Source organism: Lagopus leucura, unplaced genomic scaffold, assembly GCF_019238085.1.
Source record: "Lagopus leucura isolate 7727_CA_CO unplaced genomic scaffold, USGS_WTPT01 Super-Scaffold_73, whole genome shotgun sequence".
Lineage (NCBI taxonomy): Eukaryota > Metazoa > Chordata > Aves > Galliformes > Phasianidae > Lagopus > Lagopus leucura.
The window spans coordinates 97,451,153-97,478,031 of NW_024962252.1; the positions used below are offsets into that span (position 1 = coordinate 97,451,153).

The 26,879-nt window shown below is 44.8% G+C and overlaps 1 protein-coding gene and 1 long non-coding RNA gene across 2 annotated transcripts in view; one reads left to right on the forward strand and one right to left on the reverse strand.

Annotated features, from left to right (window-relative positions):
* The first annotated feature begins 744 nt into the window (after positions 1-744).
* LOC122186068 overlaps positions 745-26,879 on the forward strand; it is a 34,627-nt gene continuing 8,492 nt past the window's right edge. Inside the window, exons 1-5 of the long non-coding RNA XR_006181051.1 lie at positions 745-1,471; positions 2,889-2,991; positions 14,996-15,216; positions 19,689-19,916; positions 20,185-20,291. This is a non-coding gene — a long non-coding RNA (uncharacterized LOC122186068). The remainder of the gene's footprint in view (positions 1,472-2,888; positions 2,992-14,995; positions 15,217-19,688; positions 19,917-20,184; positions 20,292-26,879) is intronic.
* The window catches only part of MACROD2 (mono-ADP ribosylhydrolase 2), an 837,047-nt gene continuing 814,679 nt past the window's right edge, over positions 4,512-26,879 (reverse strand). Inside the window, exons 17-19 of the mRNA XM_042882408.1 lie at positions 17,395-17,478; positions 10,841-10,909; positions 4,512-8,296 (exon numbers count right to left, since the gene is read on the reverse strand). Of these exons, the coding sequence (XP_042738342.1) occupies positions 10,848-10,909; positions 17,395-17,478 (146 nt within the window). The 3' untranslated portion in view covers positions 4,512-8,296; positions 10,841-10,847. The remainder of the gene's footprint in view (positions 8,297-10,840; positions 10,910-17,394; positions 17,479-26,879) is intronic.

Below are 26,879 nucleotides of genomic sequence, written 5' to 3' on the forward strand. Positions count from 1 at the left end.
TAGGCCACCCTCCTGATGGACAGCAGCTCTCTTCTGCCACAACACTGTTGATCTGTGCTGGCTCCCAAGGTTCACACCCATGTTGTACTTCTCAGCCAATGGGTTTATTTCTGTTCTTTCATCTTTTTTTTTCTTTCTTTTTTCTTTTTTTTTTTTTTTTGTTGTCTTGTAAAATGCTTGCCACATGTGAGGTATGATCTGAGAAAAGGCATTTCTTGCAGTTGTTGTGATGGGACTCACACTTTCCCAGATGAGCTGGGGATGGTGGACCTCCTGGCCTGATAAGCCTGCATTCCCCTAGGGCTGGTGGCTTGGGGTGCCCAGGGTGGCCAGTTCTGAGGCCATGTACTGTTCACCTGCTTGAGCCCCATAGCTGTGAGTAGAGGCTTCACTTTGAAAACCAGCTAAAAGTTGGTCTGTAGTGAGTGTGGATGTGCTATGATCCTGCTCCAGTGCTTTGTGCTGCACTCATGCCCTTGCGGTTGGGAGGCAGCTCAGCCCCATCCCTTAGTGAGTGGCCCTCTCCTTCAGTGCATGCATTGGAGTCACCCCAAACAGCCCTGGGGCTGCCATTCATAGCTCCCTTCCTCATTATGCTGCCTCACCACCTAAACTGAGACTGAATTCACTTCCCCTTGCTTCGGCTGCTCTTGATCCTTGTCTCCAGCAGCAGTGTCCAGTAATCCTGTCCCATGGAAAGCCCTCGTTGTTCTGGCTATGGGGCTGCAAATCCCTGCAGGTCTTTGCTTTCCGAGGTCTTGCATGAATATGTTGCATTGCATAGCTGTCATGGGTACCTCCTGCTCATGCCTAACCTGGCTGTTAAAGGGTGTCTCTGGATGGTTTTTTTTAATGACTGTGACTGTCTGCTTTATGACTTTTCTGGACAAGGAGGTGCTCCTCATTCCCCTCATATTTACTGTATACATGGTGCCCCTGAAATGCCCTGCCTTCTAAAAAAGAATCAGATAAATAAAAATGTAGGGCTGATTCTTGTCTTGTATCAAGGTGCTGGAGATTAATTGGGAGTGAAGAGTCTTCAGGCAGCTAGGACGGAAAGACAGAAGGTGTGATGCTGCAGTAAAACCTGCCCCGTGTTCCCACCATCTCCTCCTCTTCCCAGTCATGACTGTATCTCCCTTCTACCCAAATCCTCTGGCCTACTGATGGGCTCCTGTGCTGAATTTTGCGTCTTATTGCCCTGGGGTATATGGTGTGACTAGCAGCTCTCTCCAGTAACAAAAATAACCCTACAACTCAATCAAAACACTAAAAAATTAAACCAAATGCTGCACGTTGTCAACATGATAGAACATACTTAGGCTGCTCTATCCCATCATCTAGATGCAGCAACTGAACTCGTTTTGTTGTTTTTGTTTTTTGTTTTTATTCCAGCATTGTAATGTAGGACCTTGGTGTAAACACTATCTGCTGGTGATTAGAGGTCATCCTGCAGCTCTCCTTTCACGAGGTAAAGGGGCTGGAGGGAATGTGGGGACAGATTAAGGTGAGGGATGGGGCTGCAGGAAGGAGCAGTTCTTGGTGATGAGCAGATGGCTTACATTGTTGCAGGACAGTGTGGCTGGAGGGATTTAACACCTCAACTATTTCTCTTGCATGGCTGCAGGTGATGTGCTGAGCTCCAGCACTGGGAGCTGTGGGGCTGGCTTCTTCTGGGCTGAGAAGGAATAAAGCCAAGGCTTCAGGGCCAAGTAGAAGAATAACTTGTTGCAAAGGTGATTTTGTATAGGTGCACACACTACCCAGAGAATGTGAGAACACTGGAGCCTCTAGTGCCTGGGGGGGGGGGGAGTTCCAATTTCAGCTGCACAAACCAGCTGTGTCTGCTGATGTTAGTGTTTTTTGAGGAGGCTGCTGAAGAGCAGCAGCTGTGCCTTGCTTCCTCACAGATGTATGGCAAGGATTTGCTGTCAAATTTGAGTTACTCTGTGGGACCTGAAACAACCAGAGCAGTCTCCTGCCCTAGTGTTGCAGGAGCTTCAGAACAACCAAAGGATTGGTGTGCTCAGGAAGCAGACTGGCCAGCATGAAGAGACACATCAGTCTTATATTGAATTGTTAGAGTGTGTTGCTGCAGTTATATTTCCAAGTAGATAATCTTAGGCACAAACTCATCCTGGGCAGTCTTGCTATGGCTTGAGCAAGATGCTGGCCCAGTGCTAGTTTGATGGTTTCAGCTGCTAACAATTTGCCTGCTGTAGGGTGTTTCTTTGCATCCCTTCCAAGCTGTGCAGTGAAACCCAAAAGAGAACAGATCCGCACCTGATGGTGTGGGGTCTCCTGCCAGGGCTGCTGCTGGTGCAGGAGGGACCTGGTGGAATCTGGGGTTCTTCCTCCTGCAAAAATAACACAGATAGGGCTATGACATAAAGGGCACAGCAGGAGCAGGGATTTCCTGATTGTTCTGAAATACTTGGTTACATGAGAGTCAAGATTTTGCTGGTAACATCTTCTCAGCTCAAAGAAATGGGGTATAGCTTGTGGCAGCATTGTGGAAGTGAGAAGACTGAGCCTGACTGAGCAGCAATAAGGCTTTCAACAGCTGCTACAGCTATTCTGCCACAGATCAGACTCTCCAAAATGTTAAAGCTTTGAAATAATAAATAGTTCATTAATACAAGTAGAGCATCATTCCAGGAATTAAAAGATAAACTGTGAAGTGGTGGTGGTGCAGATAGCAAATATGTAGTGCTGTATGTTTTTATGATTACACTACAGTTCTTTTTACTTTCATTTGTAATGCTCTGTTTGGCTAAATAGTACTAACTTGACAGATGAGAACTTACAAAATACTTTGACAAAACTTCTTTTTTGTTCACAAATAATTAACTGTTGAGTTTATTGAAAAGCCTCCCCTTCCTCCCCAGAGCATAAGTACAAGCATGGATGCTGCAGATGTCCTTTCAGGATTGGACAGGCTGGATTTAAGCTGGCTAGGGGCAATGCGCATCTTTGGACCAGGAGTAACAGGTATGTGAATATACACAGAGCAAACAAAAAAGCTTACCCTGCTTGACAGTTCCACCAGAGCATACACAGTTAGGCTCTCTTATCAAGGAAACAGTCTCACTTGATTGGGATGCGCATATGCCACCCAATCCAAATTCTCCTCCAGATGCCAAACAAGGGATCTTCTACCAACTGCATCTCCATCCTGAGTACAGCAGAAGCCTGAGCACTGGCCTAATCCACTGCTGTGTTTGAATCAGGACTCCCCCCTTCATTAAAGGACTTCATTATAAGAAATATTTTATCAGTGAATTTCAAAGGAATTAATAGTCATTTGCCACATACTTGAAGGAGTTACTGAGGATTCTAATAGAATGAGGGTAGTTAAACATCTCTCAACACTTTTATTTAAGGGGAAAAAAACCCACCATCACCAACAAAAAACAAATACTACAAACTCCAGCCTAATGAAAGCCCTGTATCACAATTTTCACTTTTGGACAAAGGCTTCAAAGGCCTCATCCTGTGTGTCTGTGGAAGAGGAGTTCTGCTACATCAGGGGCAAAGAACAAGCCAAACCAACTGCAAGCACAAGCTGCTCCTCTCAGTTACACAGCATTTGTGTGGCTAAGCCAGCCTTCTCATGGAAATCACAACAGACATCCTAGCTGCTCTGAGAGAAGCTTGCCAGGGTTGACCCTCATGTGCATCAGCTAAGAAAAACTTATTTCCCCAGTCAGAAATCTACTGGGGCCACAGAATACAGGAATAAAATAAAAAGTGCATTTTACTGTTCATTTCACACTGTATTTTCCTAGCAGGCTTACCTGCTCCTTGCCTAATTCTCCTTTCCCAGACAAACACTGCTGTACATTTGTACCGCTGTACTGCTGTGAAGCTCTGAGTAGCCTTCTTTGACCTCCAAAAATAAGGAGGTTTTTCCTCTCAGCCCTGTGCTAAAGAGTGGGATGCAATTTACTTACTTCTCACGTGAGACATGAATTTTTCCTTATTATTTCCTTTCAAAAATGTAAGCCTGCTACAGAGGAAAAAAAGAAAAAGTTCTTTGCAGCAGATCTAGGAAACCAGGCATGTCCTTCTAGACTGCAAGTTTCCTCAGATAAAAAAAAAGTAAACTAAAGCAATAAAAGAAGAGCAGTGTTCATCAACGACATTCAGTAAGGTACTGTTTTACAGATATTGCTGGTATTTTCCCTCTGAGGTTAACTCGCTGCTACTAAGACAAAAAATGAAGGGTCAATCAAACAACCACTTCCCCTTCAGGCTGAGAAGTCCCCATCCTTACCTCACTTTGTTGCCTTCCAAAAGTCTGTCTGATGGATCCATTTCTTCCCAACTACAGCTATCATGCCAAAACAACATTCAGTTGACAACGACAAGACTCAACTATAATGGCAACACTATATTCAGTCTACAGCACAGTTGCATATCCAGCCTGAAGGGTGCCTTTGTAACAAAGAAAGGTTCTTGCCATATGATTGGCAAAGTCAGGAGGAAAGAAACACACGAGCAATGTGGGCTTGTCTTCAGAACAAGTTTTATTAAGGTTTTGCTTTAACAAACAAATGTGTGAAGGCATTGATTCCTTAAGTTTTCTGTCGTATGGCATGGACAAAAGGAAAAACAACAGACTGGGAAGCAAATTCGGCACATAAACAACAGAGTAACAAAAGAGGCATGGATTAGTCTATATAGCTGTTATACCATCTATTAGAAGACATTTTGCAAGCAACAGTCTACATTTCTTTGCATTTAAGTAAAAACATATTTTTGATCAAGAAAATTACTTTTTCTTTTTTTTAAAACTTTTTCCTTTATATCACAAATGTCAGGGTAAGGCAAATCCCAGATGAATTGTATGATAAAAACCCCTCTTCCCCGAGAAAATAGATCCGACATACTCTGCTAAGTTTGTCGGTTTGAAAGCAAAGCAGGCATGCACTGCATATAGAGAAATGTCTTTTTTTTTTCCTTTTGATCAAGTGCATAAAGCAGAACAGTGTTAATTCACAATGAGGCTTTTTCAGTGCTTTATAGAAAGATTTGCAATTAGCTGCAGTGAATGTGTGACCCAGCGTTACAGATGACGTCTCAGACATCTTCTTTGGAGGTCGGCGTGGAAGGAAACCTGCCCATCATTGGAGCAGTCACTGGCTGGAGGATCAACGAGCCTCACAGCAGGGACCACACTTCCAGAAATAGGAGCTGCAACGTTAAAGCAGAGTCTGATACCTTGCATGCAGACACCAACAGGCAGGGGCTTCCCCTCTATGCCAGGTACCAGCTCCCACATTTCTATACTTCCTGTCACATCGGCAGAGACTGTGTGGAGGAGCGTGGGCCCAGCTGCAACCAGCAAACCCAACTGAGGAACTCACACCACCCAACTCTGCCCACTCTATGTGAGTGAAAAATGAAAGAAGCCATAACAAAATGAAAATCCACTGGAAGAAAGAGAGAGACCTATCTGAAGATCGCCCTGTAAGGATTTAATCAACTCATACATTTATTTATTCAACACTTCCTACACTTCTAAACGTCACACTTGCTGCTGCGTCTTCAGGAGAACCTTTCCCAGCTTCAGAGGCTTGCTGCCATTCAGAGACCAAGGCTGAATGAAAAGTGCAATGAAATTACTGTCAAAGGTTATAAATATCATGTCTAACATGAGGCATTTTTGCAGTTACTTATTGTTCTTTATTTCAGTTGGTCTTTGCAAGGACTTAAATGAGCCTTTGTCTCCAGTTGTGCTTCTATGACCAGCCTCCTTGCTAAAACCAAGGCTAGCAAATGCTTGAGGGATATGTGACAGCTCTGTTGAGGCTAGTTTACCCCAGCTGAGGACCTGGCAATCTAGGTTGTCTTCCATGTTTTTGATCAATTCAAAGATGAACTTTCCCAATCTATTCCATGACGTATGGAGGCAGTTCCCTCACATTCCCAGAGAAATGGATCCCTTTGATCTTTGTCTTTTCACAGAGACAGCATTAACGGAGGAACTGCGGCGAGAGATACCTGATGCATTCTTTCCTCTTCCTCCCACTCTTCCACCTTCTGTTATGACAGGCTGTTTAAATCAAAATCAGCAAGTACAGAAGACACATAGAAAGGGATGTGCATTACAGAGATGCACTGTTTGCAAAGCCATTATCTACAAAACTGGAATCTGATGGAAAAGTGAAGGAACATTAGGAAAATATCCATGTCCTAAAAGATGCATTTTTTGCATCTGGCAAGCTAACAGGGATGAGAAAGAGAAACAGAAGAGTGGCTTCAAAGTGAATATAGTCCAAAATGTAGAGCTAGAGGGTAGTTCTCTCTCTAGGAAAACTAGCAAGAGTATAAGACAGATTAAAAGGCTTATGATGTTTCTTCTAAAGCTGACCCAACTCCAAGTATCCACTAATCTCCAGAACTGTATGATGAAGAATCTCCTTGAGATCTTCTCTGGCATGACCTCCATATGGTGCAAAATGCCACAGGAGCTGGCACGCAGAAATATTCATCCACCAAAGATAACACAAAAAGCAAATGTGCTGGAGCCATACACAAGGTGAAAGGAGGCAGTGTTCCTAGGAGCTGTGCGTGCTCTCATGGGGAAATCTGGAGCCTTTGTTGTTTTCTTTTCTAATCCTTGTTTGCCTTGACAATCTTCCAAATCAACCTGCAGCAGACAGCAGCCATCAAACGCCATAGCTGATGCTATATTCCGTAGGGACACAGCTTACTTGCTGTTATGCTGGTGGAGAATTTATCGCCAAAGCTCCTATACCTGGGATAAACATAGATCACAGGAGGATGGACATCCTTCCACATCTTGGAAAATGTCTTGCCTTGTTTTTTAGTAGTAAATAATTGATTTGGGATTAGTGCCTATTCAGGATTGGGAAAGAGAGACCACCACAGCTACTTTATTTAAAAGGATCCAATTATTATCCATGGCATTTTGAAATATGGTTTGTAGCCCGGGGACAGGTTGTGTGCTCTTCCGTTGTGCGTACCTTCTACTAGTTTCATTTGCAGTGTAGCACAGAACTGTACGTAAAATCCTTTTGTTCCTCTTCTAAACATTTCTGTGTGGCATTTGCTGGCAGACCAGTTGACATATGGTGAGACATTCTTATCCAAATAACTGTTAATTGATTTTTTTTTTAATTTAAAAAAATCATGTATATGCAGTGGGAAATATAATGAGGGCTCACATGAGATACAGTGTGAAGCTGTTAAAGCCAGAAGCCATACTTAAAGATGTTTTAAATGCAGAATGCCTGCTATCCTCCTTTGCTCACAGATTCCAGGAAACGTGTTGCCTGCCCCTACGTGAAGGTTGTACTTATGGCACATGGATTTTGACATGCACGGACCTCTCTGGAAAAGAGGCAGATTGATCTGGGGTACTGACTGAGGCCATGCATTATTTGCACCCAAGATCTGTGGAGGGGCATGGCATGGCGCAGGCTTGTCACCGTTTAGCTTTATTGCACCTCAGAGATCTCCTTTGGGCTTGGAAAAAGTAGAGGCAGGGGAAATACTGAGGCAGCAGGTAAGTGAGAAGATAGTGTTAATGCGCAGGCTCTGCCTACGGCGCGCCCTCAGAGTCCGGCCACTGACTCTTCAAGCAACTGGGTTGGGAGCTGCTGACTGCTCTGCATTAAGAAAAGTTGCCAGGAGCTGCTGATCGACAAGCTGGGAGGCAGGCGACGTGCAGGGCTGTCTCTGTCAATATATCTGAGATTTTGGAGAGTCTCTTCTTTCAAATCCCTAGCACGAGGAGGGATGTTGTTTATTGGTGCGTGTAGATTATAATCCTTTGTGGCAGTTCATGTTCTTAAAGCAAATCTCCATTGGTATCCTAGGGAACAGTTTAAAAAAACAGGGCAGGGGGGGCAGGGAATAAACGTGCTCCCACAAGTTGCCTGCAGACAGTATTGGAACTGGGGAGGAAGATAAAGATGCTAGAAAAGGGGTGAACCTGAAGACGGGCTAACAATATGATGGAGGAGGAAAAGAGACCCGATATAACACAGGGACTTGTCATTCAGAAGTAACTGTTGTAATTGCAGGAATAATTGCAAGCCATCATCAGAACTGGGAAATTGTGTTTCTTTCCAACAGGTTTACAGAACAAAACGCAATGAAGAACAAAGAGAAATTAAAGCAAAGAGTCATTTCCCCAAAGCTCCCTCCCTCCCAACCCACCGAGCACCTCTGTGTGCTCTCTTCTGCCAAGAATGATGCCATAGGATGTCAGCTTCTGCCCTTTGGGTTTTGTCGGGTCTCTTGCCTCCTGCATCCTTCTTTCATCCTAGAGGGGAAGAGAAAGAAAGAAAAAAGGCAAAAATGAAGAATAACGCTTGCACAGATTTCAAGTCTCACCTTCCTAATGCAGAAGCCAAAGATTTCCCTATCCATCACACACACAAAACGTGCTTTGTGTGGTGTATGTACATATATTACCTCTACAGTTATCTCAGTGGTGTCTCATATCAGTGCAGCACCTCTCTCTTCTGCTGATGAGGACGTGGTAAACTATTCCTGCCTTAACGGAGTGCCTTGGCCACCAGTCTGTAGCTTCATGCACACGTTTATTCCATGAATCACTGGAATAAATTCTCTTGCTCGCAGCATGGCACATCAGTTTGAACTAGATACTGGCCCTGGTGATAATCTGGGAACTGGGACCTCCTCCTCCTGTCCATATTATTTTGTTAGAAAATCCAAGGCAATAATGTAAGGGATAAGACACAAGAAACCAGCTAGGCCTTCCTTCAATTCATAACCTGTCTATTGTTCCCTCCCTGTTTCATCCTATGAACCTGCCCATGCTTTTTGAGCTAAGCTTTTGCAGAGTGACGTTTCCTGCCCCAAACTATCCTTCAGAACATTCCTCTCTCTTGCCTCCTCATCGCTGGGGCTCAAACAGAACTCATCTTTCAGGCACATTTTAAACACCTCAGCTTTTTGCAGCAGGGGCCAATCAGCAATCAGAAGCGCAGCACTCATCCCATGCACGGTGCTGTGGAGATGCTTGTTCATGCAGACACTCACCAGCCCTACAATATACAGGGCCTGAAGAGCTCTGACATGATCCCTGACCTTACAGGCAGCTGGTCCCAGACCCATGGCTTCATGAAGAAGCACAGCTCTGGAAATCGGTAATGCAAACTGGCAGTGCTAATTAGGGTCTTGTGTTTTCCCACAGCCACAAGCCACCTAGCAAGCCCTCCTTTCAGCTATCAGAGGTCCCTGGTGCTTTGGTGCACATTTTTCAAAAGCACCACATTCAAATAGTAAATGTGGTGAACAGAGACCTTGGACGCTTAACGCACTGACTGGTCCTCCCCCACATACCTGCTCCTTGCAATTAAAACAAGGCAGAAAGGTCAGGAGGACCCAAATGGAGAGCTGCAAAGAGTTCAATTTCTACTTCTAATCCCACACTTGCCATTAAAATGCTGGGAAAGTCTTTCTGCAGGCTGGCTCAGGCCCCTTTTGCTTCAGAGAGGTGCCAGGAGAATGAGACCTTGCAGTAGAATTGAGGACATTTATTAATTAATTGCTAATTGTGGTGTTACTCTGGTGAACTTCACCTTCATACAGCAAAAATGACTGCAGCCCAAAACATTCAGAGATATTAATTTCCATAGGAAAACGTGGCTGAAATGCAGACCCTCCTACAGAACACGTGAAAGCCGTGATAATTGTCACATCCATTTTTAAAACGAGTGAAGGGTATTAACCTTTCATTGTATTTTTAACTCCGAGAATTTTATTAGTTTCTTTTCCTTTTTTTCTCTACGAGAACATATGACAGGAGGCTCGGGAAGGGGGAAGGAAGAGCTGTGGAAGCCGAATTTTAATTGCAAAGGCTCTTTCTCATTGTGTGTTGGTACTTTTTAGCAGGGACACCATCGGCTGTATTTCTCGCTCCAGCAGTACAGCAGCATATTGTCAGTATGCTGACAAGGGCAAAGGGGCGTGCTCGGTAATAAGACCTTGTATTTTAAATCTCTCCAATACAGCTGCCACTGTTGTAAAGCTTCTATATTTGGTCTTGAGCTACACAAAATCCTATTACATAAATAGCACACCTTGCCGTGTGTGATATTGACAATGCCGAGGCAGCGTTGCGTATTAATGCTCAAAAATTCTGTTCTGAGATAGATGCAGAACTCCTTCTTGTAGCTGGGGTGGGCCTGGACTGCTGTCTTCCTAGCAAATTACTCATTTTTATGTAAGGCTGATGCTGCTTACATCCACAAAGACTTCCACAGCAACAGCTACCATCGTGCACTCTTGCAATAGCACCGCCATTTGGCACATGAAACAGTAAAGCTCTGAAATGCTGCACAGCTCCAGAAAGCAGCTTGCTCCCTTTGCCTTGTTTTACAGCAGTGCAGTCACAAGTAATGTGGGGCACTGCAGAGCCAAGGGAAGGAAAGCCCTCGTGATGTGAGCCTGTTGCTCCCAGCATGTGGATCGCACGAACTGAAACCTGTTCTGACCAGTATAAATTGCCTATCATTTTCCAAAGTGATGCCAAATCTCACTCATTCAGTTACTCTTCCACTGCTTATCTCACTGCTGTCCAGCCTTCTCATGATCTAAGACCACGCACTGTCCAAAGCCATCACAGCTGCAGAATGCTGCTGCCATCCTTACCTGACAAATCAAGTCTACATGAGATGTTTATGCTTTTGTGCAATAGAAGCCCTATTAGCCTATTAGCCCATTATTTTTTGTGCTTTTTTTTTTTTTTTTTTTGGTGTGTCCTAACTCATTTTTAAATTGAGTTTTCAAATAGAACCAAAATGGAAAATGCAGAGGAAAATAGCCGTAAATATCTTACCTATTAGTTAAGCTTCTGGCACAGTTTCCATTGGATCTTTTATACTTTCAACTTGATTATCCATTTCAGCTGAAAACAAAACAAGACAGTGTCCAAATGCTGCTCACAAAACATGTGAAGTTTATCACCTTGAGTAAGAACCACTCTGCCCAAAAGGCACAGAGTTCGATTATCACACTAAAAATTCTGTGTTCTATCTATGTATCTCTTATACCAGTTGTCTTAATCTGCAACTACACAGAATCTCTGATGAGTGGTTCTGCATGGGGTATACGCTTCAGCCTCGCTAGAAATGCCAAGCCTCTGGATGCAGATTTTCACTTTCATCCAAATGCACTGAATTTCATTCTGGCGCCTACGAAAAATGGCCAGCTGACGAACTAAACAACCCTCCTCTGTCTCTGTAGGCAACCAGCAGATGTATAGGTACTTCCAAGGGGTGATTTAGAGCTTTACCAGGCAAAGTGGTCTTGACCCCTACCTGCTACTGCTGGCGTGTTGCTGTGCTGCGGTGAGGGGGTGACACGGACACACAGTCATTTATTTGGCACCTGACGCGGAGATTTTTCATGTTGGCCATGCTAATGAGGGCTGCGGATCTCTTAGCTTCCCCATGTGAGAACGAAAGAGGAAGGATTTCCTGCATGGAGCCTTTGGCTGAGAGCAAAACCTTTGATGTGAACACTGCCAGCAGGACCTGGGCTGCGCCGGGGGCTGGATGCAGATCCACCTCTAATTGCAGTGATGCTGCCTCTGCCTTTGACTGTCCTTGAACTGCAAACTGCTGGAGGGGCAACAGCACTACATTCCCACATGTACTAGTTTACTAGTGTACTATCAATTTACCCCAACAATTTTATTTTTACATATAAAATCACTGCAAAAAAAAAAAAAAGGAGATGATTTACATGGAAGGCTTAAGTGCATTTCAATATGACCATAGTTTAGATGTCATGACAAATCAACAGTGGCACGTGTGATTGGCTAAACACAAAAGGGTTCCTTCAGCACATGCATTTGTAGGATGAGTAGTAGTTAGTATCTGCTCTGAAATGAATTTGATCGAGGCCATTTATACATTTTTCGGCTTTTAACCTTGCCTTACTTTGTGGTCTCAGCTGCAGTCATTTGATGCGTGCGACAGGAAAACCCTCAAACCTGAATGAGAGATTTGGAAACTAAGGGAAGACAAGGGAAACAAAAGGCCAAAAATCAATAGCTACTTCCAGCCAGGCAGTACGATCTCTGAGTCAATATCGTGTCAATACACCTGTTAGGATTGTGATGAATTATTTGTAAATTATTCATCATCCATATGCAGAACAGATCCCATAATGGCTTCCTGGATGTATGCAATGAATAACAAGAAAAGTATCCGCTCCTGATTATGGAGCTCTGATGCACATCGCATTTAGTGATGTTGTGTTCTTCGTCTGCATTTGCATAGCAAAGACAGGATGCTTAATAAAAAATCATTAAGGGAAGGCTGCTGTGCACTGATGACAGCAGCCTTTCTCAGCCTCATTATGCCAGCCGGTTTCACCAGCTTGGTTTTCTGTAAGTACCAGAAGGCTTTGCTCACATTTCAAAGAGATTTCTTTCAAAACCAAAGCTTCATTTGAAACCCGAGGTCAAGCTCTGTCAGCATCCCAAACGACCATGCCTCTTTCCCCCCTCTTGCATTTTTTAAAAGCTACCAACAGCCATCCCTGCTCTAGCTGACAGCACGTCACATCGGAGTGGGTGAGATGCAAACCACCCAGCACCTCTTGAAGGGCAGTGCAAAAGCACAGGGAGTCTTGAAACATGGAGCCAGAGGGGAAGTGGGAAGAACTGAGGTGCCCAAGGATTTCGCCATCAGCTTTTTTCCACATATGGGTGAATAAGCTCAGCTCTTTGCATTAACACTGACAGGGACAGAAAGATCTAACTGGAGGATAAGCTTTTGCAGACCCCTACAACAGATGTTGTTACGAGGCCACCTACGTAATCCTTGACACTTAGCCTGAAAAGCCACGGAGCACCTACTGAGGAGCAGATGGAGGGGCTGCCACCAGGAACAGGGGAACGAGACTCACGGCACGAGTCGGTGCTGGAACAATTTGGTTGGCCCCAAGTGTGCTACATCTAATCACAATGCAAGCCAGAAACAGGCTTCTTGCCACTAGAAGTTTTTACATGTGTTAAACTGCTAAATCACATTACACACATCTAGAGCTGCCAGCTCAGCAGAGCACTTGAAGTTCAAGGCAGCTGCCCATCATCTACATGCAGCTTTACCAGTTCTGGAGGTTCATGTGGGGGCTTTTTAAGACAGAAATAGGCACTTCTGTGCAATAGAAACGGAGTCTTCTGTCTGTTTTCTACTTAAATTCTGGCCTGCTGGGGAGGACCTGTGTGCATCTCCTCTCTCCATCTGTGAGCTGCTGAGCAGCTCTCAAATTAAGACTGCGAAAGAGTTTCCCCTCAAAAACAAGCAAGTTCCCTGCAAGGGGAGAAAAAACAAGGGGCGCAGAGTTCACACATGCAAAGTGGTGGCCGTGCTTCCACAGCATCCCTCCTCTCCCTGTGAGCCGGCCGCGTGCTTAAAGGTCACGGAGCCAGCAGTCATGGCACGGCATCTAAGCAGAGAAGACAGGTAAATCGGAGGCTGGAAAACTAAGTTCAGAGTTGTCTGAAAGAGACGACACGCTTTCCCCCAGAGGATAACGTGCCGTAGATCTGGATGGCAGATGAAAGAAAAGTATTATTGTATTGATTTAAATAGGAGCTCGGTCAGACTGCTACTTGCAAATGTCATCTGTTTCTTCAGCTGCTTCCTAAACAATGTCTCCCTTTGCGTCCATATCACTTGGCTATCGCACACTCAGCTGTAACTCCAGACTGCTCAGGAAAGAAAATTACCTATTTTGAATCAAACTGATTGTGCTGCAATGATATATGTGCACCTGTTTTCTTGGTAGTTACTCGTCTCTAGGATATTACAAAAACAATGTGTGATGGTGTTAACTGCTGAGATCTTGCTTTTGTGTCGCTTCTGTGAGTCACGTGAAGGTCAGGGCACTGGTGCCACACTCATCAGCTTGCAGTGGCTTATGAAACAAACCAAAGTTTCACTTTTGACTCTTCTTTTGTGCTTGCTGCATCTTTTTCTTTTCTCCTGTTCTGTCAGCAAGTCAAGATGCAGCTTTCCACAGGCTTGAAATAAGCAAGGCCAATGAGTAACTCCATTATTGAAGGAGTGAAGAGCTTGATCCATCTAATACCAGCTGCAAACTAACATCTACCTCTGTAATCTCTAAAGCTTTAGTAGAGTAGAAAAAAATTTTGTCTCTGGGCAGTGAAACACTACCTGGGAAACCAGTTAGCAAAGACTGCTTTTGTCATCGCTAAACAACGAACCAGAAAATCTGTCCTGGGCACAAGAAATTTAATATCCAGAGATCTTTGCTCTGGTTTCCAATGGAGATCACAAGCAGCAATCAGTATTACTGTATATCCACACCTATTTGTGCTTACACACACACACACACACACACACAAACACCCCGATAGTTCCTGATGGACCATCATGGCCAGTTCTCAAATTCTAGTAAATTCTGAAATCACTATGAAGGCCCTGCCCACGAGATGGACACATGTTGAGAACCGCCTCAACTCTCTACACTCTGTGTTTATGGAGCACTTTTCACTGTGACATTGCACATGAAATTAAAAACCGGAGCTGAGATGCTGAGGGGAACCTGGTGAGACAGTCTTGTGCTTTCAGCTGGGAAGTGCTCTCCTGGGGCAGAAGGAAGGGGACCAGAGGAAAAATAGGCAATTTACATTAAAATTACCATCAGAGGGAATCTTTTTTATGTTTTGTTTTGCTTTAAATCTCAACTAGTACCTGGTACACTCAGAAATCTGGGAGGCTTTTTTTCAGTGAAATAAACTCATCAGATACATGAGGAATCCGATCTTTTTTTCAACCTTTTTCTTTTTAGATATAGGATTCTTTATTTATTTTTAGTATGCAATGTAGGACTGCATAAAAACAACCCTGTACTGTGATCCCGATAGCAAATTAGGCTGTGGAGAAAAAAAGACTTCCTGAGATGGCAGAGTATGCTGCATTACTGAACACTATTTTCCTTTCCTTTTGCATAACAGGAATTCTGCAGAAAAGGAAGTTTCAAGATGAGCTCTATGTAAAAGATCATACAGGATAAGCAAAGAATGGAAGGAAAGAAACCGGTGAAGCTCACTGTTGCAGAAGCTGTCAGCTGAATCAGCTGTGCTGCGCTGCAGCACACATCCACAGTAGCCATGCGGATGCTCCTCTTTTCAGAAAGCAATCCCTACAGCTATTTCTTCAGTAAATTTGTTTTTTGGTAAGTAGCCCAGGCCATTCCAGGGATCCAAAATTAATGTCATCTAAAATGGCTACGGATTTTTTGGTTGATTTCTTCAGGAGATGAGGAGAGAAGGCTGTCCTGGCTTCATTCTGTGCAATTTCTAGTAATAGCATAATCTCCAGTATTAAAAAAGGCAAACCAACCAGCAACCAAACCCATTAAGCATGCTTCCTTTCCCTGTTCTTACAAAAGCTTCTCTACGGTCCAGTACCAAAATTAGTCACCAGTCCAAATGCTGCAATATGATCCAATGTCAGAGAACAGAAACTGGCATTAGATACTTTGTGTAATTAATGCCAAAAGGAATGCAATAGTTTTATCTTGGAGACGTAAACATTTTTGCCTTGAATTTATATTATGTAAACGCTGAAGACATTAAGGGATGAATCAGAAACTGGTCTGCACTACAGACAGGGGTCTCGTTGACGATGACAAACAAAACGGGGAATGGAAGCCCAAACCTGGGAACACTGCCTTTTGAGGCAGCCAAAAGGACCTTTCAGTCAAAATCCAAAAGAGTCCCCCATGTGGTTTCGTTAAGCTACAGGAGACCATCCAGACGAACGACAAAGTGTTTGCCTTACTAAAATCTAAGCACCAGGACCCTGATCCCATCCAGCATTTCTTTACACACAGGAAGAGTGCAGATGGCAATTTTTTTTGTTTAAGAACTGGTTACGTATGGTGAGCTGGAGCAGGGACTTAGTACTCAGCCCATGCCAGCCAGACAGCCAGGTCATCTTCTTACCAAAGCAACTGACCAAAAATTATTTCATCAAGTTGCAGGCTGGGACAATGGGGTTACGAATGTTCACAGACCCAACTGGAAATGCTGCTAGGTCACAGCATCATGATAGTTTTATTAGCAGGAAATGTTCTAGGGAAATAATTTCTGTTTTCTATCTGACTGAGTTATACTAGGACTTCCTTTCCTCTGAAGGGAAATCAGCTCTGAGCCAGAACAAGCTTACATGTTGACCTCTAATTGACATTAAGTTCGGAGTAGCTATAGAACCAATGCTTGCCTCAGGATGGAGTCAGGCACTGTCTCAGAAGCTTTTACAAATACTATTTTCTGACTCCTCTGTGAGATGAGATACATCTTGGCCAAATCAATTTCCAGACCAAAATTACAACAGGCCTAAAATACCGCATAGTTAAAAGGCAAGCAGATTGAATGTATCAACTGAACATATACACTGAGCCAATTAGAAAAGCAGAGGTATGAAAAGGGCTTTCAAGGAAGTGCTGTGGACTCAATTTTATGAGAAACACACTCCACTGAATCTTGATGGACCGCTGGGAATGTGCATCCAGACCTAAAAAGACCCGTGAATAATTGTAAAAAACAAACAAACAAACAACCAAAACTAACCTCATAAGTCTCTAACAGGTAACAGCAGAAATTCACAAAATCACAGAACTGCAGGGGTTGGAAGGGACCTCGAGAGATCATCGAATGCAACGCCCTGCTAAAGCAGTTCCCTACAACAGGTCACACAGCCAGGCGTCCAGATGGGCCTTGAGTATCTCCACAGAAGGAGACTCCACCACCTCTCTGGGCAACCTGCTCCAGTGCTCTGTTAACCTTACCGTAAAGGAATGGAACTTCCCACGCTCAAGTTTTAGGCCACTGCTCCTTGTCCTATCGCTATGCACCACCGAGAAGAGCCTGGCCTCACCTATTTGCTTCCCACCTCCCTTTAGACATTTATGAACATTAATCAGATCCCCCTTCAAGTCATCTTTTCCCCAGGCTGCACAGCCCCAGGTCTCTCAGCCTTTCCTCACGAGGGAGATGCTCCGGGCCTTTCATCGTCTTTGTGGCCCTCTGCTGCACTCCTTTTAGGAGATCCCTGTCTGTTTTGACAGGGGAGCCCAGAACTGAAGACAGTGTTCTAAATCTGGCCTCACTGGGGCAGAGTAGAGGGGGAGGATCAAATCACCTCCCTTGCCCCGCTGGCCACGCTCTTTGCAATGCATCCCAGGATATCACTGGCCTTCTTGGCCACAAGGGCACACTGCTGGCTCCCAGAAGTTTCAGTTGAAGAGATAATAAAGAGAATTCTTATTCTGGGGGGTAAGCATACAGACAAACCTTAGGAAGGCATGCTACTTGTGTACTATGACAGTGAAAATGTTAGAACAACGAACCGTCATTACTCGAAGCTTCTGTTGCTTCACATGCAAGTTCAACCTTCATAGGCTCTGCAGAAGTTTCCTCTTGCTCTTGCATCCCTGTAAGTGAAAGGAGAAAAACTGGAACTTAAGTACCTGATTAACATATAATGCTCAAACTCTGTACGCCTATTCTTTTCTGGATTTTTTTTTTCTTATGGCATGCTTTTACCTTTATAGACTGTGCTGCTGTAAAATGGCAGGTTTCTGAGAAAAGGCAGGGGATATGAGGGGTGGAACATGGTTTGAAAATAATTGCTTAAATATTTGCACTTATCTGCACTCCTTTCTAACTAGGATTGTTAAAACCCCATCGCAGTGTGTGCTTCTGTCTCCCTGCTGTTCTTCTCCTCAGCATTTTCGTAGAAGCCTTTATGCTCATAAACTGCAGTATGTGATGGGGACCTAATCACACTTATGAGCTTCTCCAGCTAGCAGAATAAAAATAGATACAGCGAGAGTTCAAACATACCCATAGTCAGACACAAACTAGAATCTGAATTTAGGCAAATGCACTTCATTGCTGAAACTCAATATTTTTATCTCTTCTGCCTCAGGCTTGTCTGCAAACTTAGATTCAATCTCTTAACAGTATTTGAAATGGGGAAGAAAAACTGCGTTTGCTGTTTCATACGCAGTGCTACTGATACTCTGCCATTTGGAGTGCCAAGAAGCCAGTTTTTAGTTCATTTCCACCAGAGCACTGCTCTGCTACTGTGGCCACCATAAACTGCTGCCTTGCCCAGTGGTCCAGCTCCAGGATGCCAAGCTATCGGTTGCTAAGCAATCGAGACACTGGGGGAGTTGTGAGAAAACAGCAAAGCGTAGCGAGGACTGAAACATTTTGCAGGGGGTTCACTCATGAGCGGAAATTTTTTATCACTGCAGCAACAGACGTAGAACATTCTAATAGACACCTTTCTGTATGGGTTGAGAGTGTCTTTATAAAATGCACTGCAGTGCACTCCATTCCGTTTGTCCATAAGCATGTATTTCCCGCTGAAGCTTTCCTTCTGATTGTATCTGCAATCCCAGGTGCTGTGACAGAGATGTCAGCCCTCTCTGTGCACCCTATGACGGTGATGCTGCTCTCACAGGCAACTTCTGGCACACTGCCTGTACTTCTACCAAGTGTTAAAATGCTAAAACGGGGGCCCAGCAAATGCAGAACCAACAAATCAGCCCCATTCACTGTTTCACTGAGTGCGGAGGGAAGCACGATGGACAGTGTCACAGTGAGAGATGTTGCCTGCCCTTTTAACAGAAAAGTCCCATGTGTGCTGCTCTTCCATGAGCTTGGATGAACGGCTACATGAGAAACAACACTGTGGAAAATCACCACCCCACCATGACCACAGCATCTCCCTGTGAGATGCCCATGTGCTTGCTGCAGGGATTCAGGACCCCTGCTAAATGTGGGTGCTCTCCTGCGGGCAGTTGATGCCAGCGGATCAGGCTTTGCCCACTCTCCAGCACCGTCTACGAATCAAACAAAGGGGATGCAATGTGACAGCTAACGTCTGGGCTCTCAGCTCCTCTAGCAGCTTGAGCTGCCTCCACGGCTGGCAGCTCCTCAATGCCTGCCCAGAGTTCCCGGCCCTACCCCAAGATCTCCCATTAACTAGCCAGTACGCCTGGCTTCACCACGCTGCCGAAAGGCTTCTCGCTTTCCACTTCAGAAATCCCTCATGCAGCTGACAGGTGCAAAGCATTATTGGCACGGTGCGAGCTGAAGACAGAACCTAATTAAAGCCACAGCATTTTGTGCACACACGTGTTGGTGCGTGCACGCTTGTACTAATTGGGGCTGCTGAAAGCAGAAGGTGTCAAGAGCCCCCAACACAAAAAGCCTCAGGGTGGGCAGCCCTCAAGGGAGACCCAAAGGGCAACAACAGCTGCAGCAAATCTGTAAAATTGCTTTTCATAAGGTTGAGGGCTATGAACATTGTCAGAAGAACACTAGCATGTGTCCTACACTTCCCCTTCCTTCCGAGTCTGCTTACCTGATTCGCCATCCCTTCGGGGACTGGATTATGGCCACATTGTGCTTTTTATGGCATATGTTGATTGCTGCAGATTGTCAGCAAGAAACGGGTAGCGAGACACATTGTTCAGGGACGAAGGAGGCAGGAGATATTCTAGACCTTCACAAAGCTGAGTACCACTGCAAACCTTGGGAGGGTGCTTGTGCGCTCTACCAGCTGATTTTGGGAAAGACTTTCAACCCGTGTTAACATAAATCTTCATTTCTTCCCTTGCTCTTGTTACAGGATGTGGACAGCGGCACTTCACCACGCTGCTGTGCACGCAGGAGGGACATGATCTGCAAAGCTTCTTCCCTGCCGTGCAATAACACCGAGCGCCTCATGGAAACGAGCCCATTTCCCATTAACAGCAGGACCTGAACAAACCCAGCAAGGCAGCGACAGCCCATTCATTCCAGAGCCCTTCTCCATCCACACTCTGGATTGCTACAGGCTAGAGCACAAACAAGAGAGGTATTTCGGGTCTTGGGGCACCACAGAACTGGAGGGAGCCTGAGAGGTACTGCTTTCAGTTCCAATTACCGAAGCCAGTTGTGCTCCTGGCAGAGCTCACTGCCCCGGCCCTTTGCGGGCTGCTTACACAGCTAGCAGTGACAGCAGGATGCCAGGGCAGGCAAAGGCACTCCCAGCCTTCTTAAGCAGGCCAGACAAATATTTAGCAGGCAGATAGAAATCTCTGTCCTGTTATTTTATCTTTTTTTTTTTTTTCCTTCCTCTCCAGTCACAACCTATTGGTAGATCCACGCAGTTCGAGCTAATGCACTGCTCTTCCTCTGGAGAAACACTTCATATTCGCATGCAATTCACGAAATTAAAATGAACAGAGAGGTAAGATACCTATATCCATTCTCCACACTCCTGATAAATTAGCAAGTGAGGAGTGTAACTCCTCCTCTTGCACAAGATTTATGTCTATACGCAGGCAATGATACAGGCTTAGGAGCTGTAATGCAGAGCAATCCATACAACTTATTTTTTTACCTGATCATCAGCAAGGCTTTGCTGTGTGCTGAAGAGTGCCTCTGTCATCAGGAGAAAGAGGCAGGCTCCTCTCCCAGGTAACTCAAAGCAGAATCCTACCTCAAGTCTCTCCAGAACCAATGAGATCAGCCTGACTCTAAGGGGTTGATTTGCTGCTGACTGTGAGGCAGTTGGGAAGATGGAGTGCTCATGGCTGAGCCCAGCCTCACCAAAGCCCTCCTGGTGCCTCTGGGCTCCAGAGCAGGAACCTGGATTTCTGCAGTGAATTTCCAGTTATAGTACCATGGACAAGCTTTAAGACAAACAGAAAAATGAGATTTCATGTATGAATGAGTCCCGCCAGTACAATCGGGCAACACCAAGATAACGTGGATCTTAAAAAAATCCCCAATGTTTGTTAGAAGCCTTGTAACTAAGAGCAAAATCCTTGCCTTAGGATCATTCTGAATTCTTGAAGAAAAGCAGTTAGCCATAACATAAAAACAGTCCAAGGCTGCCACTACTGGTTTTTTGCAGGTAAAATGGCAAGGTTGTTACTCCTGAAAAATACCTACAGAACAGATTTGTTGGGTAATGCTACAGGATTTCCAATAAACTGCTCTTCTGCCCATGGACAATTTGCAACCAAGGGAAATTCACCAGATGTAAGCTATGTGTCTAGCAGCCACTTCTACTCTGGTTATATACCTTGAAAAAAACACCTCAGTCATTATGTAATATGAAAATTACACTGTAGCTATTCTGAATGATGCAGATTTCCACAACACACAGCCGCTAAATTAAATTTATTATTCTACATTTAGCTGTAAATATGCTTCCCCTAATTGGGAGACAGTGAGAAATGGGGGCTCGTTAAAATCTGAATTTCTCCAGTTAAAATTTGAAGGCACCATTTTCCATCTGCAGCAACAAAAATGAAAGACAGAGCTCTTGTGACCCAGAGCTGCACTGTCTTATCTGTCAAAACTAGTTCCACTTCTCCTGCTCTGCAAATAGTCGGGGCTGCTATTTTCCTTCTTCCCATCCATTTCACTGTAGCTGTTTGCTAATGTTACTGTCAAGCCTTCGTGTACTTTGTTTACTGCTGCGTTTTGATAGCATAAATGCCGCTTCACTTAGGAACTGGAGAATCTGGCTTTGCTCTGTTCACCACCTCCGTCTGGCATGACTGACCCCTTTCGACCACACCAAATACCCCCACAAATAAGATTTACACTGCATTTTTGCATGGTTCTATATGCAGAAGTGCCCTACCTCCTGCTCTCAGGGCTCTGAGCCACAGCAGCCACAGCCCTGCTTAATTTTGTTACGCTGAAGGCTGGGGGCAACTCCCCCCTCACCATCCTTCTGTGACGTCTGGGTCGAGTACGAGTCTGAGGCTCTATTCAGTGCAGCTTCATTAACAAACGTCTCCATCTGTTCAATCAGGAATCTTTTACCTTGATCAAAAAACTCCCTGGCAATTAGGCGCCGCAGAGATGAAAAGAAAGCTCGAGATGTCAGAGGAAGGAGCGCTGGCTGGGACGCCAGCTTTGCCAGGCGCTGGAAAGAGCTGAGCATCATTTCTTAATGCCGCTGTTAGGATTTGCAGCCCCTTCATCATTAAATCGAGTGTTTACCCTCCCTTGTGGCATTTTGGCTCTGTCTCCAAGAGCAGCAGAGCGATGAGGCTCCCCGTCCCCGTGGCGCAGCGTGCATCGCGTCAGCTCTGTGTTTGTGCACGCGTCTGTACCTAAAGGCACTGTTATTTCCAGGCTCAAGCTGAACGGCAATTCTTTTAAAACGTGATTTAAGAGTGTCTTAGAAGTGCTTATCCCTACCCTTTTTCGGTTCTTTATTAAATATACTCTTAGTAAATCTCATTATGCCTTTTTTTCCCTAAAGGTGGGAATGGGAGTGCAGGGAGGATTGTCTCCCAGCAATCTGGTCCGTAAGACCCATACAAATTGGGCGTCTCTAAAGTCGCTAATGCCCATCAGGAGCTCTTTGTCTCTTTTGTCTCTCTGTAACAACAGGATAGACCTGCACACAGCAGGCTCTTGATGAATACAAGGGCATATCATTCGCAGAAAAGGCCTTTCTGAATTTCTCTTCTGACAAAGAGGCCATGCTGCTGTTTTCCAGATGCTCTTTCTGTGAAACCTCTCATCAAAGAAGAACCCTACAGCAGGGAATATCTGAAATGGAGCACCCAGAGGCTTTCAATTGAATTCTTTGACTGCTGACTGTTAACATAACTAAAATGTTGCCGGGTAGTATTCAAACTAGCAGATTACCTGGCCCGAGCTGCTTTCAGAGCTCTTGCACTCCATCTCCCTGTCTGTAAATGAGGCAGACAGCACGCTCAAAAGCGTAGGTGTTCTGAATACAGAGTTCTCTAGAAACAGCATTATTTACCTTCCTTTCCCATTCTGTTATTTTCCCTGTCACTTGTAACTGCTTACCAAATTCACAAGTTACACGGCTCAGTTCCTGATCACCTCCAGCTTCCTGTTGCTAGAATACTCATGGATGCAAGGAATGGCTGCACTGGAGGATCCTTACACATAAAGGATCCAGAGGAACCCTCCAGGTCTTCCGAGCTTTGGCTTCCATCAGGGAGAACTGATGTTTGGGCATGCAGAATGCCTCTTATTCCTTGAGCATTGGAACAACCACCAGCTGCCCAAATAATGCCCGGACATCCACACTCACAGTGATGCATTTTTCCTGCACACCTACCACACATATTGCCACGCTTCTTGTCTGTCTCCAGCTATCCTTGTAGAGCAGGTTTAATGCCTTTCTGCACGACTAATCCAGAGTGAGGATGCAATCCTTCATTTTGAAGAGCTGACCCAGGTGCCCAATAGCTTTCGCAGGCCCTGCTTTCCCCTGCACCACTAACAACTGAATAGCTCGCCCTGCTGCTGGATTTTCCATCAGCACACACTGTGCCCCTATTCCATTTCAATTTTGCATTCGCCGTACTTTCTGAGCATTTCAAATAATCCTGATGCAACTGCAGCAAAGCAATAGACTGTGAAAGCAAAGAGGTCCTGGATCTCATAAGCAGGTCTGATTTATCAGAGCAGCACGCTATTTATTTCAGAAACGGTAAAGAAATTTTTGGTTCCCCTCTACAGGAGCCGCCCCAAACAGAAGAAACCACGTCAACCCTTGGCTCTAAGCAGCTGTACCAGCACCAGGCAGGCACTGCAAGCAAATAACAACGATAATTATTGGAAAACTGAATCATATTAAGGGGCGAGAGGGAGGGAGTAAGAATGTGAAAAGACAAAAACAGCCACTTGCTCAAGAGCTGGTAGAGAGAAAAATCCCTTCCAAACATACCCAAACTCTCAAGCAAGCACCCATGTATTTTAAGTCTCCAACCCCAGCTACAAGGAAGAGCACACCACGGTGAAAAAGCATGCCGTGAGCACGGGACAAAAGGAGGCTTTGCCCAAGTTTCTGATAGAGCGTAGCCAGGGCTGCTCACCCTTACAACTGCAAACATTTACTTCTGGGGTCACTGCTTCTGAAAGAGATAACTGCTAAGTCAAAGAGGAGCCCTGGAAAATACTCTGCTCAATTCCTTTTCAAGGAGACTATTGCCAAGCGTATGAAGAATGAGCTTCAAAGTGGCAGGGAAGAGCAGCAGAAGGGTAAATAAAGAGTGTATGGTTTTACCTGAAAAGCAGTAACAAAATACTGTGTGGGAGAGAAAGAGACGCTTCCCTTTTATTCATCCACAGACCCCAGCCTAAATTTGGTGGCTTAAAATAGAACAGAATGTTCTCAGTGACGAGAGCACAAGAAAGTTCAGCAAAGTTCTGTTAATGGATGGTACCTTGCAGGCACACTGTAATTTTCAAACATTTTGTGATGCAAAGATGCAGCAGTCAGCATGAAAAAGTGAAAAACACACACTTGTTAAAACAAATCCCACTTCCTAAAAACTTGGATAACTAGAGGTATTGTTCACCTCACACCTGGCTGAAACATCTTGCTATTTGGAAAGAGCACTTCCATTTCCAAAAGCTTAACAAGACACAGCCAAGCTCTCTGTTTTAATTTTGTAAGCCTGCTAGCTTCCTAGAATTAAGCTCAACAGAATATGAAACTCATTCAGTGGAAAGAAAAGTGGTAATTGGCAGCACTCAATCCCAAAGACCTTACAGGTGATACTTATCTTTTTTTCCCTACCAAGAGACGTGATGATCATTTTTCAAAAACAAATGAATGACTGAATCCAGGCTGTGGGGCTTTTTTTGTTGTTTGTTTTTTAAAAGAGTTCTACTTGGAGTCTTTTAAAGCTTTACAGTCAGCTTTGACTACATGGTGATTAACACAAATCTACGTTAAAGAAATCATTTCCCTACTGAAATCCTCACCTATTTGTGTTTTTCAGGTGTGTTGCTTTGGACCTGGGTGGTGACTCACCAAAACATAACAGGCATTTAAACACCACATGCCCACACACAATCAAGGGCAGTAAGAAATTTTACACAAATGGCTTGGGGTTGTTTTCCCTCAGTAAAGAAAGGGACAGCCCAGTGACAGATGACAGTGCTGGCTGTGTTATTGAAGGTGATCCTCCTCACTCTGCTGGGGAAGCACTGTGTGCTCTGTGGAAGACATCAATGAAATCTGGCTTCTGGAGATCTGCGCTGCTTTTGCAGCGTGTCATTAATGCTGATTGTTATTCCCATTTCTCCAGTGAAAGCATGTCTTTCTCCTCTACAACAATGTGTGAGTCAACACTAGTCAGGCCTCAAAGGGCTCAGAGGAAAACCAAACATACTGCAAGTCCAATATTACTTACCTTGTATGCACTGCTGTCATTTTAAATTTCTACTGATTACTTGATAAATGTAAGAGAAAAATGATGATTAAGTAGGGGAAGATGGTTTCCTAGAATCAACGTCAAAGCACTGCAATATAATCATGGAAATACAGAATCATCAAGGTTGGAAAAGACCACAAGATCACCAAGTCCAACCCCAGCCCACCCCCACCATGCCTGCTGCCCATGCCCCTCAGTGCCACATCCCCACGGCTCTGGGACACCTCCAGGGACGGTGACTCCACCACTCCCTGGGCAACCTGTGCCACTGCATCACTGCTCTGAGGAGGAATTTTTCCTAATATTTCTCCAGCCACTTCTTCACCCAGCAAAGATTTCACCCCTCCAAGCCATGGGCTGCCAGCTTCTCCAGAAGAATTCTGTGGGAGTCAGTGCCAAAGTTTAGGTAGAAAACATGTATGGCCTTTTCCTCATTCACCAGGCAGGTCAGATGGACATAGGAGATGAGGTTGGTCAAGGAGTACCTGCATTTTGTGAACCCATGCTGGCTGGGTTTGAACCCCTGGTTGTCTGGCACATATCGTGCGACTGCACTCAAGATCATCTGCTTCATTCTGTTCCCCAATACCAAGGTCAGGCTGACAGGCCTGCAGTTCCCCAGATCCTTCTTCCAATCATTTTTGTAGACGTGCATCATATCAGCAAGTCTCCAGTTGTCTGGGACCTCTCCAGTTGACCAGGACCACTGATAGATGGTGGAAAGAAGCTCAGCAATCACATCTGCCAGCTCACTCAGCACACCCAGGTGGATCTCATCCAACTCCATGGACTTTTGACAGTCCAGGTGGTGTAGCAAGTAACCGTTTCCTCTCAAATCATGGGGGGTTTATTCTGCTCCCCATCCCTGTCTTCCAGCTCAAGGGGCTGAGCACCCTGAGGATAACTGGCCTGATGATTAAAGACAAGAGACAGTGAGAACCTCATCCTTACCCCATGTGATAATGTTCCCTGCCACGTCCAAAAAAAGCAAGACATTCTCCTTGGCCCTGCTCTTGCTGTTAATATATTTGTAAGAACATTTTTTATTATCTTTAACAATACTGGCCAGAGTAATTCCTTGTTGGACTTTTGCCTTTCTAATTTATTTTTTTCTAATTTCCCATAATGAAGTGCCTAATGTTCATGTCTCTAATTGAGAGCTCCAGGTCAACTCAGCCACAGTTTAATACTGAAAGCAATGTTCAGCACTTGCCTCTTCACCTGTTATTATGGGGGTGCTTACATTCCCATCACAGTACTTCATATTCCAAAGGAACTAAATGCTGAATTTGTTGGTGCCTGGCTTTCAGCAGAGGACTGTTTCAGATACATAGGCAATATCTAGAACTTATTTTGTTATAAGATAAAGCCCAGCAGGCCACTTCAGTGGGAAGGAAGGTGCAAAGACGAAACACCTTAGATTTAACTCCGGAGAGAAAAGAGGGATGTATTCCCCATCGCTCCATTTGGCCACCAGGAGTTGAAGAAGAGTTCAAGCTCTCCCTGTGTCACCTGGCACTGGCCCTACGGATTTCAGCACTCAGCTCAGCACTGCTACGTCAGAGCAAGAGCTGGCTCGTATCTGAGTGTCCTGTGCCAGCAGGGAA